The 17,391-nt window shown below is 29.8% G+C and overlaps 1 protein-coding gene across 1 annotated transcript; it reads right to left on the reverse strand.

The window, feature by feature from the left end:
- Positions 1-487: 487 nt before the first annotated feature.
- Positions 488-3,236, reverse strand: LOC145035173 (uncharacterized). The gene is made up of 8 exons (XM_078983763.1): positions 2,612-3,236; positions 2,414-2,520; positions 2,275-2,326; positions 1,858-2,200; positions 1,157-1,782; positions 834-1,033; positions 623-718; positions 488-550 (listed from the first exon to the last, which is right to left on the reverse strand). Exons 1-8 carry the CDS (start codon positions 3,234-3,236, stop codon positions 488-490), a joined length of 2,112 nt encoding a protein of 703 aa, XP_078839889.1.
- Between the last annotated feature and the right edge of the window lie 14,155 nt (positions 3,237-17,391).

Genomic DNA, 17,391 nt, shown 5'->3' on the forward strand with positions numbered 1-17,391 from the left:
TGTTGGTGATTGTGTGGATTATGTTGAAGTAGTTTTAAGTTGTTGTAAAACTGTTAAATGACAGTTGGATGTAAGTTGTATTTTGTTGAATGAAAAATGGTTTATTGGATACCTACTGTTTGAGCAATGTACAATGAAGGATGTTTTCAATATAACATAATTTATACATCAACAAAATGAACAAAATGAAGGATGTTTTTCAATATAACATAATGAACAAATGAACAAAATGGATGTAAGTTATACATCAACAAAACATACCAAAATCAGCCAAAGTGTTTACAAAAGAAAGGGCATATCCCTATTAACAAATTTACCAAAAAGGGCTTCCTAACAAATTTGCCCAATCTAAAGTCCCAAAGTGTTAACAATGCAGCCATATTGTATATTGTTTACAAAAGAAAGGGCATATTAACAAATTTACCAAAAAGGGCTTCCTAACAAAGTTGCCCAAGTAGCCCATATAACTGCTTAAATCCTAACCAATCTAATCCAAATTAAGTGGTTTTTCTGGAGCCATTCCTTTTCCTTTCTTGTTAATCACAATTTTCTTCAACATGTTTTTAGTGATCCTTTCAGAAGTTTTTCATGTTCTAACCCTGACTTGAGTTCTAACCCTAACTTGAGTATCATCAACACCCTCCTCCTGTGATTCTTCAGCTCCATCTTCATCATTGTCCTCCTGTGATTCTTCAGCTCCATCTTCACCATTATCCTCCTATGTTTCTGGTACATCTTCACCATTGTCCTCATGTGTTTCCTTGCATCAGAAAGAATACAAGTTAGTTATGTTATTGAAAAATAAAATTCACTGTCAATGTTATAATATATACCTTTGCAGCTTGTTTGGATTGGTGAATCAAAGCATCAAATCCTTTCAGTTGTGATTGGGTGATATTAAGACACATAAGGATCTCTGCTTCACTGTATGTTGACTCTCTAAGGTAACTCAAATCACTCAGTATTTGATCCAGGTCAGCCATATCAATACCATCACCTTCATCATCAATGTTAACATCAGCTTCCTGTGTTTCTGATACATGTTCACTGTCAACAGTAGGTGTTGTTTGGGTGACAAATTGACTCTCAACATTAGGTGTTGTTTGGGTGAAAAATTAAGTCTCAATCCCAGGTTCTTTTTTCCCAGAACTTTCACCTTCTTCATAAACACTGGTAGACCCTCTTCCACCACTTCTACCCCCTCTTCTACCACCTCTTCCATCTCTTCTACCACCTCTTCCACCACCTCTCCCAAGTCTAGTGCAATTGGTCAATTCTGGATTCAACCTTGGCCTTCCTATTTTCTTCTTAGGCTTTGGTGTTGGTTGGACTGAGGGATTCTTGCAAGACACTTTATTGTGCCCCATTTGCATACAATTCTGACATTGGACAGTTCTACCCTTAGAGGAGACTTGGGAAAACCTGTCTTGATGCTCAGAGACATGCCTTTTCCTTTTCATACAAGGCCTTCCTGGCATCCTTCTTTCAATAGGTGGTAGTGGTTTGGTGTAAGGTGTTGGTTCCCACATATTACTGCCATTAACAGGAAGGATGTTAGACTCATAAGCACTTAAGAACTTGTCCTTACCAAACCATGTGCTGATGAATCTAGCTGGATCCTGTTGTGTGTAAATTATGGTTGGTTGTGCATGGACACAGGGGATCCCAGATAACTCCCAAAGTCTGCATGTACAGTACATCCCCTCTAAGTTCACTCCATATGAGTGGAAGCCATTTCTCACTTCAAAAGCATTCAAACCACTAGGATGAACATACCAAGTCCTGCAAACACATTAATAGTTTTAATTAGTGTACACATTAACAGTTTCAAACCACTAGGATGAACATAATACTTACTTGATATCAAAAGCAAACTCGTCCATTTTCTTAATAGCTCCTGGACACATAATATTCACCCATTTACGTTCTTCTTGCTTCAAGTTAAATAACCTTTCCATCATATACAGTCTAATCTCCTCAAGCAAGGCCAACGAAGGCTTCTTTCTGGCATCAAGTATGATGGCATTAAAACACTCTGCCATTCCATTTTCAATAGCCTCACATGTCATTCCACCTTTAAAAAATGCACTGCACCAAGATTTAGGCTCCCTTGCCATCAAATGATCATAAGCAGCAGGATTGACTTCTTTGATCTTCTCCATATTCAATTTGAAGTCTCCTTCAACAGTTGACTTGGCAACTGTCCAAAACATATTCTTGAACTCTATATGTTACTGAATACCTTTCTGAAATTTGCATACACATGTCTTGCACATTGTCTGTGCTCCACACGTGGCAATACAACCTTTACAGCTTCCAAAAAACCCTATCAATTACATTAAAAAATATCATTACTAACTGCTTGATCCATGTATAAATGAAATGAAAAAAAGGAGATAATTGAAAACATTACCTTGTGTTGATTAGAAATAACACACAAATCCAAGCCTCCTTGTAATTCCAGGTCATCATGTAATAGTTCCAAGAACCATTTCCAGTTGGGCTTGTTCTCAATTTCAACTGATGCCCAAGCAATGGGATACACATGGTTATTTGCATCCCTCCCTATGGCAGTTAGCAGCTCACCTTTACATTGTCCTTTCAAAAAAACTCCCATCAAGCCCTATAACTCTTTGACAACCAACTTTCCATCCTTCTTTGATATCCTTAAAACATGTATACATTCTATGGAAAGTAGTAGTGTTATCAGGGTTTACAGTGATAGATATTTGAATTGTACTCCTTGGATTGGACCTCATCAATTCATGTCCATAATCCCAAACTTTTGCATAGTGATCACTCAACTTTCCATCTATTAAAGAAATTGTCCTACAGTTTGCTCTATAACATTTTGACCATGAAACCTTGCAATGGAACCTAATTTGAATAATAGCTTGCATTTCCTTACATTTCAAATTTGGTTTCCTAATCATCTCCTTCAGAACCTGCCTAGCTATCCATGTGGGATCCATAAGATTAGCACTACGGAAATTCCTCACACAGGTATGTTGCTCAACCATTTTTTTGATTTGGAATGTTCTTTCAGTGCTCATCCATGAGGCCCTTACAACAAAGGGACATTGAAATTTCTCAGGGTCACTTGCACATACAGCCACGAGCCTTACACTATCACATTTCTTGAACCTAATTGGATAACCCCTACTTATAGAGTAATTTGTCAAACAAAGCTTTAGTTGGTGTGGTGATTCATACCTCTCTCCAAGAACTGGCTTCATATTATTCCATTTCACCTTCGGATCATGGGTTGAGTATTGAAACTGAAATTTGTCTTCATCGTCACCCTCACTATCACTCTACTTTTCCTATGGTGCTTCATCTTCCGATATTCCTTCAAAATCATTTAGGTTTATCTCAGGTATGGTGTATTCGTCAAGCGATTCGTCTGTGAGAGAATTTAGGAACTCATCTTTGCATCGACTTTTTTCTTTGTGTTTGAAAAACTCATCCAATTCCACGTCAATGGTATCGAAGTCATCTACTGTCTCCATTATCACTACAAAACAAAAATTAATCAAATATTTTAAGGGAAACACGATATTGGAGGACCACGTGGATTTTCTTACCTTTGATTCTTCTCAGGTAACGTTTTGCTTTGATGGAGGGTAAGAAGGGGTTTTTTACAGAGGAGTTGATGACGGGGTGTTTACTGGAGGGTAATAACGTCAATGAGCTGGGGTAACCGGCTCTTATAAGGATTACCGGTTGTTAGGGCCAAACTGAGTGTATTAGCCGGTAATCTGTCCTTTTTCATAAGTAAAATTTAATGTAAGACTAAATCATAAATTGGGGCAAAATTTTGGGACTTTTCCGCAGATTAATATAAAAAGAGATAATGAAAGATTATCATTTCCTACAAAAAAGGAATGTGAAAGGAAAATTACGTGGTTGTGACAATCACCAAACACAATTAATTTCAAATACACAATATGTGTAGGGATAACACTTAAAAAGGTATATATATATATATATATATATATATATATATATATATATATATATATATATATATATATATATGGGAAAAGTGAATATACCCTTAAGGGTATATAAGCTTAGGTACCCAAAGTCTCCATACTATATCGTTTTGTATCATATAATATATTATAATTGTCCAATGTTCTTATAATTTAACTTCTAAATTGATTTATTTCCATGATTTTTATAAATTACACATTTAGCTTCATCTTACTTAATTTTCATTTTCAACTACAATAAATATAACCTAATAGTTGTTCTACAAAAAGATGTGACATAAGAGAAAAATAATAGTGAAATTTCGAAAATCTTGAAATTAAATCAAGTTAGGGATTGAAGTTCAAAAACATTATAATGAATATATCAAAAAAACGACGTATTATTGTGTGTTTGGGTACCTAAGCTTATATACCCTTAAGGGTATATATATATATATATATATATATATATATATATATATATATATATATATATAGGGTAAAGTGAATATACCTAACAACCTTATATAAGCTTAGGTACCTAACCTCATCAAACTACATCATTTTGCATTAAATTTTCATTGCAATCATCCAATGTTCTTAAACTTAATCCCTAAACTTGATTTACTTCAAAAAAATTTGGAAATTCTTCATTATATTTCTCGTACATCCTTTCATTTGTAGCGGTAGGATATGAAGCCCATCAGATGGTATTCGATAGAAAGACGTCATGTAAAAGAAAGATATTTGTGAAAGTTCAAAGATTTTGGAAGTAACCAAGTTATGGGGTTGAAGTTTAAGAACCTTAGGTAATTACAATATGAATATGATACAAACTGATGTAGTATTATGGAGTTAGGTACCTAAGCTTATATAAGGTTATTAGGTATATTCACTTTATCCATATATATATATATATATATATATATATATATATATATATATATATATATATATATATATATATATATATATATATATATATATATATAAAGGATAGTTCAAATGTGAAATACTAAATAATTTGAAAACGTGAGAACACTTCTCGGCCAATCATTTTAGTTAATATATATTTATCAATTAATATTTTAATTATTATTAGAATATACAATTAGTTGTGTAAGGATAAAACTATAAAAATAAAATGAGATTAACAAGGAAAGTGGTGGTTACCGAGAACTTTTAGGGATAATAGTTAATTTACTAATTTCATATATGTTTCCTATTTTAAAGGATTTTTAATGGATACTTAATTGTTTTATTCTAAAAAGTAAAAATATAACGATATTTCAAAAATGTATTAAGAGTGCAAATTCATATGCTTAATTGAGATTCTTAAATATATTTTACTTATTCTATAAAGAATATATTTTATGTAATAAAAAACTATGAACACTACATACTCATCTTAGAATATAAAAAATAATATATTATTTGCAACGAAAAATCCAATATCAATAAACAAATAAACAAATTTCAATAAAATTTCATTAGCAATACAACTTTATTAAATATAATTTGAACTAAAAATTCAATGTTTTCTTGAATCTTGTTTGTAAATTTGACATAATTCATATTAGAATTTCATTTTGTTTTTTCGTTCGATTTTTTGGTTCGACAATCTAGCAGTTATTCATAATGAAATATTCAATATAAAAGTTAATCAGAAATGAATATAAGCATGTATCAATGTGAATGATATTATCTTCTATTTAAAATATACAGAAAATAGATGCAAACAATATCAAGGATGGAATATTAAAAATATCATAAATAAAAACAAATTAATATGCATTTCAGAATATATTTTCTTTCATGATAACTAATATCCATAAAAGAATTATATATAATTTTTAATATATGGCTACTAATAAACTAATATTACGTAAGAATTAGAAAGAAAAATATATAGATTCACACATGTGTTATCACTTTTAAAATCAATATTTAACATTCAAACACAATCTCTTATTGATAATACATGCCATAAACAAATATAAAAAGGATGCCGTCTCTTTTATTTTATTTTAACGAAATATAGAAACGAGACTTTAAAAGACATGCTATGCTTTCTTAAATTTGGGCTAAAATTATGGATACATTTCTTTTATTTTGATGGAAATAGAGAACATTAAATAAAATGATATACTTTCATTCCATAAAAATAGGGCTTGAATTTAAATCTGTTATTAATGGTGGTAGCAAATACCTAAAATACTTTTTTTAAAAGATTAATTAAATAAAACCATTGGCTGAAATTGTTGTCACGTTCACTTTATTTTTTGTTTTTTTAACAACTTTTCTTTCTCTCTCTCTCTCTCTCTCTCTCTCTCTCTCTCTCTCTCTATATATATATATATATATATATATATATATATATATATATATATATATATATATATATATATATATATATATATATATTACTAAGGTTTTTTTTCGTTCACACTTACCCCCTTCAACTTGTGAAACTATACATATTCAGTCCTTATGATCGGCTACTACAGGTTAACCTGTAAAAAAATAACTTAATAGGGTAATATATTTTTCATATTGTACACATTTAGTCCTTAATATTTTTGTACACATTTAGTCTTTAATTTTTTTTATTTGCAAAATAAGTAATTTTTGTTTTTGTATTCATTCAGTACTTCTGAATGATTTCTTAAGGTTTTTCTCATATATCTTACGTGAGAAAATCATTAATGAGGTATTTCAGCATTTAGATGCTTATGTCTATCGTAATCTCGACTGCATGATTGCTTAAATAATGTGTTTTGAACGTCATAATTTTTTCATACGATATCGGATTTCAACAATCTTTATATCCATACGTTGGTATTTTAGTCTACTACAACTTTCATTTAAATTACTACCGTTAAAGGTAATATATTTTTACTTACGATCTTTATATCGATATATTTTTTTATGAATGCATGTATGAATGTTTTTTTTTATAAAATTGTAAGTAAAAATATATTACATTTTAATAGGTGCAATCTTAACGAAAGTTGTAGTAGACTCAAAAAAACGAACAGTTGAATATAAAGATTGTTAAAATATGATATCGTATAAAAAAGTTACAACATTCAGAACATAAGACCTAAGCTAAATCACAAGACTTACACAACCAAATAGTCGAAATCGCGATAGACATAAGTATCAACAACCCCAAACACCTCATCAATGGTTGTTCCGCGTAGATTATCGTCAGAAAAACCTAAAGAAATTATTCATAAGTACTAAATAAGTACAAAAAACAAAAATGACTTATTTTGAAACGAAAAAATTTGAAGGACCAAATGTGTACAAAAATAATAATGACTAAATGTATACAAAACAAGAAAATATATGACCCTATTAAGTCATTTTTCCTGGCTAACCTGGAGTAACCAGTCATATGGACTGAATGTATACAGTTTAACAAGTTGAAGGGGTAATTTTGGACGAAAAAACTTAGTGATCAAATGTGTACAAATCAAAAAATATATTTACCTTTTAAGTTATTATCTCATACGTGTATGCGAATGTCTAGCTGACACCCCAACTGAAGTTAGTCATTTTCGGAATAAGAATACATGGGATAACTATATAAGAGTTAGGGATAATGACATAAAATGTCAATATATTTGTTGATTTGTACATATTTGGTCACTGAGTTTTTTTTGTCCACATTACCCCCTTCAACTTGTTAAATTGTACACATTCAGTCCTTATGACGGATTACTCCATGTTAGCTGGGAAAAAAGAGTTAATAGGGTAATGTATTTTTCATTGTATACACATTTAGTCCTTATTACTTTTGTACACAATTAGACTTTAACATTTTTCGTTTCAAAATAAGTGATTTTTGTTTTTGTATTCATTTAGTACTTATAAATGATTTTTTTAGGTTTTTCTTATGACATCTTGCGTGAGATAATCATTGATGATGGGTCTTGGGTTGTTGATGCTTGTGTTCATCGCGACTTCGACTGCTTGGTTGTGTAGGTCTTGAGGTTTGGCTTAGGTCTTCTGTTCTGAACGTCATAATTTCTCATACGATATCAGATTTTAACGATCTTTATATTCACCTGTTCGTTTTTAAGTCTACTACAACTTTTATTAAGATTACACCCGTTAAAATACAATATATTTTTACTTACGTTTTCTATTTAAAAAAATCCATACATACATTCATAAAAAACGTATGGATGTAGAGATCGTAAGTAAAAAAATTTATTATATTTTAACATGAGTAATCTAAACAAAAGTTGTACACTAAAATACGAACGTATGGATATAAAGATTGTTAAAGTCGGAGATCGTATCGTATGAAGAGTTATGACGTTCAAGAACACATGATCTAACCAACCAAGTAGTTGAGATCATGATGGACATAAGTATCAAAATCCTCAAACACCTCATTAATGATTGTCTCATGTAAGATGTCGTAAGAAAACCTTAAAAAATCATTCATAAGTACTCAATGAATACAAAAACAAAAATAACTTATTTTGCAAAATAATAATAATAATAATAATAATAATAATAATAATAATAATAACAATAACAATAATATTAATAATAATAATAATAATAATAATAATAATTAAATATGTACAAAAATATTAAAGACTAAATGTGTGCAAAATGGAAAATATATTACCCTATTAAGTTGTTTTTACCGGTTAACCTGGAATAGTCAATCATAAAGACTGAATGTGTATTTTTAACAAGTTGAAGGGGTAAATATGAACTCAATGACCAAATATTTATAAATCAAAAAATGTATTGCCATATTAAGGTAGTGTTTGTTTTTTGTCTGCAGATCTGTATGGCCTCTTCTGTCTGCGCCGCGCAGACATTAGCCTTCGCAAACTGTTTGTTTTTTTTAAGACTGCAAACCAAAAAATGTCTGCACGTCCTCTTTTTGGCGTAGATGCAAATTAGAGTCTTCTAACATCTTCAGACATCTTCTACCCTAAAAAACATATGTATCTTTATTTTTTTAAAGTTTTTTTTTTTTAATTTTTATTTTTTCCAACTTTATTAATGATAAACAATTTGAAAAAAAATTACAAAACTTCAAAAAAAAACGTTCGACGATACAAACATGATATTTTTGACAAATTTATAAATAAAGATTTATTACATTAATAGTCGCTAAAGTTTTTTATATGAATATGAAAAAAAAAATCATATTATATTCTTATATTTTTTTTTGCCAAATTTTGTAAAACATTATTTAATACAGTATCGTCAATTTCTCGAGAAAATATTTATGGTACGTTTTTAATGGATTTAATTGAAAAAAACGAAGTTTATTTCCATCCAGTTATGTATCAAATTATTTGATCACTAATTATAATGTTTAGTTATAACTTTGCAACCAAAGTTGTTGGTTTTTATCAAATATATACATTAATTCATACAAGTTTTAATTTTATTTTTTATATAATAATACATAAAAGTTGATCTAGATTCATTAATTATTTATAACAAAGTTATAAAAATATTAAAAAATCACTTTGAAGTTTAAAAAAATCAATTTATTTAGATTTCAGTTTATTTTAATAACCCGCAAATGTTAAAAAAACAAATAGTCTTCTTTTTACAGACTACAGACGTTTGGTCTACCTTTTCTACTGCAGAGGTCTACAGATGTGATCCGCAGATTGCAGATATTTTACCTTAGAAAAAAACAAACAACACCTAAATTATTATCCCTAACAGTTATGTACTATAAGATTTCTCTCGTCACTAGGGTCTCTCGCACTAAGTTAACCATGTACAAAATTCAAAATAGTTGGAATCACTCAAATTAAGATAGTGAACAAAGTTCAAAAGTGGAGAATATGCGTCATAATCTTCAAAAAAGTTGAGCCTTCAATATAAAATGAGATAGTTGATGAACTTCGAAAACTAGAGAAGTGATGGAATTATACTCATGAACGCAAACAAAAATAACTCAAAGTCACATTATATAAAAAGGATTTGGCAAAAATATGGGCGTCTGTACTAGGTCCCTTGATTCCCATGATTTATCATTTTTTTTCTTGTCGAGTTTCTTCAAGTCCAAGTTTCTTAGAATCATTTGTTTTTGGGATTCTTACACCAGCCTTGCCAATCCAAAAATCTACCGATTTTATCCTTGTTGTTCAACCAGTAAGCAGCTTTTCACAATCTTCATTTTTTATTAATAGTAAGATAAAGACAAAGATAATGTATTTGTTTATTATTTTATTAATTTTAGAGATCAGTTTATTGATAGTTAACTTGGCTTTCTATAACACAGATAGGTCGGTTGAATTTTAGGCAGGTTTGAAAATTGCAATAGCCATATTCTACTGATTCTTTGGAGGCTTACCATATATATATATATATATATATATATATATATATATATATATATATATATATATATATATATATATATATATATATATATATATATATATATATATATATATATATATATATATATATATATATATAGAGAGAGAGAGAGAGAGAGAGAGGTAAGTTCAATTGAAAAAATAAAAAAGGTTGAGAATTGGGGAATCATTCTCAACTAATCATTTAATTAGCATATTAGCATAAAATACACGGTGACAAATTTGTAAATATGATATGTTAACCTTCAATCACAGATACCATTTCTTCTGGATCGTTTATCTATTCTTCATCAACATCATCTGTTATTCATTCATCCCGATTGTTCCTCTGTGTTCTTCATCAACATCATACAACATCATATGTTCTTCATCAACATCATACGTTCTACTACTTGTTCGCTATCAAAATCACATGTCTTCATAAAAAAAGACATCGACACTTCATAAAAACATCAATTCTTCATCAAAAATCTTCGTTTATTCATCAAAATGTTGTGATTCGTCATTAAAAACATTTATTTGTACTACTAGGTGTAACTCGTGATTCAATCTTGTACAGTTTCATTGACATCAAGCAAAATCGTTAAAATAATACATATTTATCGATGTCACATCATTTAGTGATTACAAATCATCGAAACTTCATCAAAGGAACCTTTGCCAATATCAAACAACAGGTAGCAATCGAAAGTTCATCAACATAACCATATATTTGAAGATTTTTTTAAAAATCGTTTTTCAAGTTTGAAAAACTTCGTTTTTTATACATTTTTTTCACAATTTTTTATATAAACCTATTGATTATTAATCGAATTTGATAGGATTTGATTCGTTTTGTAATTATTGGATTCAATTGTGAATTTTTTACCATAGTCATATAAGTTAATTTATTTGCACGCCAACTGTTCGATGAAATGCATAAACTAAATATATCACGTGATATTCACAAGTGAATATGTCTTTATACGAGAATCAATGTATATCTTTTAAAAACACAGAGCAAGTATGTAATTGATATGTGAATAATATATAAAAAAAATATATATTCACATGCGAATACATGTAATATTCACAAATGAATACAGGTAATATTCATAAATGAATACAGGTAATACGTCATTTTAAGGTCCTAAGTAACTTTGTAATTCATATGTGAATAACATATAAGAATTATATCCGTATATAAACATATGTAATATTAACAAATGAATATATATGTAATAATTAAATGTGAATATATATGTATTATTCACAAATGAATAAAACTGTCAATAAAACCGAAGACTATAAAATATATAAAATTAAAGATAAAAAACATATTTGATAAGAATATATATTTATTCACATACAACTAATCTTTTTAGGTTAATAAAATAATTATATAAGCATATATATTTTTATTAATGTTATATTCATTTGTGAATAAATGATAACTTTTTTTCTAGAAAATTATAAAAATAGAAAAACATCATTTTGAGGCTCTAAACAGCCTCGAATGGCCGAAAAACACCGTACGTCACGGCGAAGCTGTGAATTTTGTAAATCGCACCATTTTACATCAAATACGCGAATTTCGTCCAATTCCGAGACTAAACTTCATTGCGGCAAATTGTTTTGATGATGTCACTAAATTTTCATTCCTACTAGTGATGACATCATCATTATTCATATATGAATAAAGTTTAGAAATCATGACGACATATTTACTGATGATGTTACTAACTTTAATTCTACTAGTAAAAACATCGTTATTGTAATATTTTATTTTTATTTATGTGAATAAACTATACAGGTTGATTTATTTATTTTGTGAATACAACTTTTATATATAAAAATAAATAATACACTATAAGAATTGGTTTGTGCGTAGTTTTTTTTGTATAACGTAACAATATTATTTTAAATGTAAAATCAACATTATACTAAGACAAACAAAATTGTATTGGTTAATGAATATCATTTGCATTTGAATTTAATACGATCAAAATGAAGAATATATTAAATTGTATAACATTTACACGTGAATATAAACATATATTGTCTTCGTCAATGATATCTTCTCAATTACGTCAACCAATCGTCAACCACCGAGATATGAACCAACCATTGATTGAAATGTTATTCTTTTATTGAGTTATAACAATGCCTGAAAAACATGTGAATACACATAAAAAATGTTAAAAATATACTTTTAGTTCATAATAATAGCGATTTATCACATTCTAATTATCACATGGTAAATTCACATATGAATGTATAATCATATGTGAATATTATATGATATATGTTGTTTATATTGTATATTTACATGTGATATTACATGTTATATTCACAAATGAATATTACATAGTATATTCACATATGAATATTATATAGTAGATTCATATGTGAATATTATATGGTATATTTACTTGTGAATATTACACATTCTAGTCACATCTGAATATTGCATGATATATATTCATTTATGAATATTACACAGTATATTCATATATGAATAATATATAATATATACACTTGTGAATATGATACAGGATATTCATATTTAAATATTAAACGATGCATTCACTTGTGAATATTACATAATATTTTCACTTGTATGTATTAGATGCTATATTCACTTATGAATATTAGATGATATATTCATATGTGAATATTACACAGTTTATTCACATATGAATATTACACAGGATATTAATATATGCATATTACAAGATATATTCACAAATATATATAATTTTTATATGTTATTCACATATGAATAACATATAAAATTGTATATTTTTTTGTATTTTAATAATCATATATTGGTTAAGGTGCGAAAACATATTAATACGTGAATATAACGTGGTCATTTAGTTTATGCATTTCATCAAACAGTTGGAGTGCATACAAGTAAACTTTCTTAAAAAAATGCTAAAAACATGATACTTTGACTATTTAAAACTTAAAAAATAGTAGATTGACAGAGAATTATATGAAATTTTTCAAAAAAAAAATGATTTGATGTTTTTCTAACCTTAATTTCGAAGTTTTGTTTGATGATTGATGTTGAATGAATGATATGAAGTGAAACTGCTGTTGATTATCGATGATATTGATCTAATGACACCGGGAGTAAAATTAATCGTAGATGTTGAAGATATTCTTGTATTCAAGCATTGTTGAAGGTTGGATTGAAAGAACCAAAAACGATTTTTTTTTTATCTACTGTTGAATGATGTTGATGAACGTGTTTTTTACGAAGATGGATGATTGATTAATACTAGATGATGTTGATCGATGATTTAATTGAAGAAATCTGAATGATCGTTGAACGTTGGAGAAGAAATTTGGATGATAAACGATCGAGTATAATGAATTTGAATTGTTATCAAATTATCCACAGTTACATATCTGTGATTGAAGGATATCATATCATATTTACAAGTTTATCACCGTATATTGTAAGTTAAGATGCTAATTAAATAATTGGATGAGAATGATTCCTCTATTCTCAACCTTTTTTTTTTCTCAATTGAACCCTCATATATATATATATATATATATATATATATATATATATATATATATATATATATATATATATATATATATATATATATATATATATATATATATATATATATATATATATATATATATATATATATATATATATGATCTTGGAATAATATGGTTTTTTTAATGTATTGTATTTAACGAAACTCAAATAATGGATAAAAGGGTACATCGTATTGGGCTCTTATACATCGATAAAAGGATACATCGACAATAATGGTTTTTATTTCTTTTTCTGACCATACACGATAAGATAAAACCAAAAAACAAGTTAACCAAAATATGGAAATTGAACTCCCATTATCATGCATAAAACCACAAAAACGACAAGAAGATATAGATGCAATAATATGATTTAGATATAAAACTTGATGCATGCACACATACGAGGTAACATCAACTTTGATTATAGATCACTAATATTTTTTATAAACCAAATCTAGGTTCAATTAACCGATTTAAACTGTTTCAGACTAGACCGATTTGGCTTTATGTTATGTTAAGTTTCTTTATCGAGGTTCAATAAACCAAATAAATATTCAATATAATTTACATTCAACTTTGAAACATAAAATTAATTTTGTTCCAGTGTAATTAATTGCATCAAACCAGATCAAACTAAATTCAGATTTTTAAATATTAGGTTTTTACATCCAAGTAAAAGAATTAATCTTTTTTTATGTCAAAACTAAACTTTTTTTTTTAAATATATATCTTCTGATCACAAGATTCTTATGTATGACCTTTGCACATCTATTGAAAGAACTCGACTCTATTGTTCACCTTTATAAACCACTAAGCATAACAACATCATATATAGCAGGATACTGATCTAACAAATCACTACAGCATGATAAGATACTATCACATATCAAGATATCAAATCCAAATAGCTGGCCTTGGTGCCTTCGACCCGCAAGTACAGTGAGGAAACTCACCTCACAAACTAAACAGAAGTTGATGAGGTCCAGCCTCCGAACCTCGACTCTCTAATCGGCACCTATATGACCAATTTCCATCAAAATCCCAAAAAATCCTCAAGATCAAACTTGGTCAAAGTCAACTAGTCAAACCAACTAGGTCGACTGAGTCAACCTAACCGAGTCAACTTGATCGACTCCACTCAGGGTGCGTATGCGGGGCATACTCTGGAGGTACACTAGGTGTAACCGGTTTCGCATGTTGACCACCATGGGCGTGGTTGACCTCGTATACGACGCTTACTCCGAGTACGCCGGGCGTACCCTCACAAGTCTAAAAATCCCATTAAGAGCTTAATGGCTTAAGCTCTTAAGTCCAAACTTCATATCCATGGCTAAAATCCTCCCAAGAGTCATAAAGTCTCCAACTTTATGACCTAGCATGTCCAATAAGTGCTTAACACAAGGTCTTATTTCGTTAAGACCTTCTAAAAGATGCATAGAGCAAAACTAACCATTGGAACTTTATTTTTATGACTTGGGACCCCTCCAAGGGCCTAAAAGGACAGCTTAAAACGTCAAGAATATGCCATGCTCAAGATATAACATTTTGGGACCAAAAAGCATTATTAAACCCCCCCCCCCCCCCCCCATTTCTAGATCTATATGATTGAAAAATAAAGTTGCAATTTTACCTTTGAATGGTTGCAAATGAAGAGAAGTCCTAGATCCAAAGTACTTCACTCTTCCAAGATGAGCTTAGCTATCTTCCTTCTTCTTCTAAACATACAAATACACACTTTTAGGCTAGAAATGGCTTCTCAAGGTGAACTAGGGTTGCAAAACGTCTCAAGAGGGATGGAGGTTGATGATGTGAGGGGAAATGAGGTTATAAGGATGCTTATATATGAGTTAAACCCTAAAAAATAAGGTTTCCAAAAAAGGGGACACCCTAGTATGCTAAGCGTACGCACATACACATGGCATACTCCCATTCCTCACAAATTACAAAAATGCCACTAGGGCTTCCAATGAACTTTTTCTTCTACTTAGGGACTGAAATGCAACATGATTAAATTATATGCCTGAAATTAGAAGTGCCTTGCCATCGGGATGTTACATATTATGTTTATGATGTATGTGATATTTTGGGAAGCTCACTAAGCATTGTGCTTACGGAAATGTTTGTGGTTTTAGGTACTCCCGGTACAAAAAGGAAGGGTCCGGCATGATCGCAGCGCATCCACCCATGTTCCGCATTTTCTTTATAATTTGGATTTATACTCTGATGATTACTGTCTTTTGGTATATGAAGTTTGGTTTTGTTATGAATACTTGATGCTTTTTTATTAAATTAAAAATCAAAATTTTATCCATGTTTTTGGGACATTACAAGTTGGTATCAGAGTCTTGGTTTGATGGATTCGGGTATACTTTCGGGTGTGCCAGAACTCAAACTAACGAAATGATAATCTTGTCAAAGAAAATTGAATTTCTAAATACAGGACTAGAATAGGGGTGTGATGTATCCAATCACTCGAGCTCAAGTAAGTGGTTCGCAAATTACTCATACTTATGTATTATGATCAATATGTTAGATATGTGAATTGCATGCTAGATTAGGGCTAAGGATACCTTTAGGAATCATATGATATAATTACCTGATTTATGTGATGACTTATAGCCTAGGAGGATTGGATGCTATGTATTACTTGGAATTTATATCGGCTTAGTTAATTGCAAAGTGTATGCTTTCAAAGTTGTATATGATTAGGATTATATAAACATAGAATGATCGATTTAGCCTCATTTCATGTTCCTTGATTGGTTGTGGACTTAGGGTAGAATCATCATTTGATAGTCTATGTGATCCCATTTTATGATTAACTTGTATTCATAAGGCAAGCAACATTGATGATTGAGGTTCTCAATATTGTGAGTAGTGGGAGATGAGGATTCCTAGGAAAGTCTAGGATATATATATATATATATATATATATGTGTGTGTGTGTGTTGTTTAGTATACGATTGGTTTATAGTGCTAGTGTTGTGACTTTTAGGAATCGGGATGGTTCTTGAAGAAGGTACAGATAGTTGTGAAAGGTAGTATTGGGCCTATACTACTGGAAGCACAAGATATGTACCCAAGACAATGATAAACCTAGGGATTCTAAGGAGACCTATGTATTGGTAGTTCCCTCGAGTTTATGCTGATGGTTTCTATGTTTGTATTTCATTTTGAGTATAGTGATCACTCGAGGAGGAGGTTCTGGTTCTGGCCCGGGCACAAAACCCATTGATAAGAGGTTGTATTAGCTTATTGTGGCCAAAGTTACTCGTGGCATTTTGGATGGTACCCCTGTGATGTTTGGTACCATCAAGGAAGGGATTATTGAGCTCATGGATGAGCGGCTCAGAGCCTTTGGAGACAGGTGCACGGACTCCCTCATTTCCAGAGTTTAAAGCTTGTGAAGCTCCTTAGTTCTTTGGGCCTAAGAACCCCATCACTAGCCGAAGTTGGATTGCTGACATGGAGAATTCTTGGTGCATGAGTTTTTT

Source organism: Lactuca saligna, chromosome 3 (genome assembly GCF_052625555.1).
Source record: "Lactuca saligna cultivar CGN05327 chromosome 3, ASM5262555v1, whole genome shotgun sequence".
In the NCBI taxonomy this organism is placed as follows: Eukaryota; Viridiplantae; Streptophyta; class Magnoliopsida; order Asterales; family Asteraceae; genus Lactuca; species Lactuca saligna.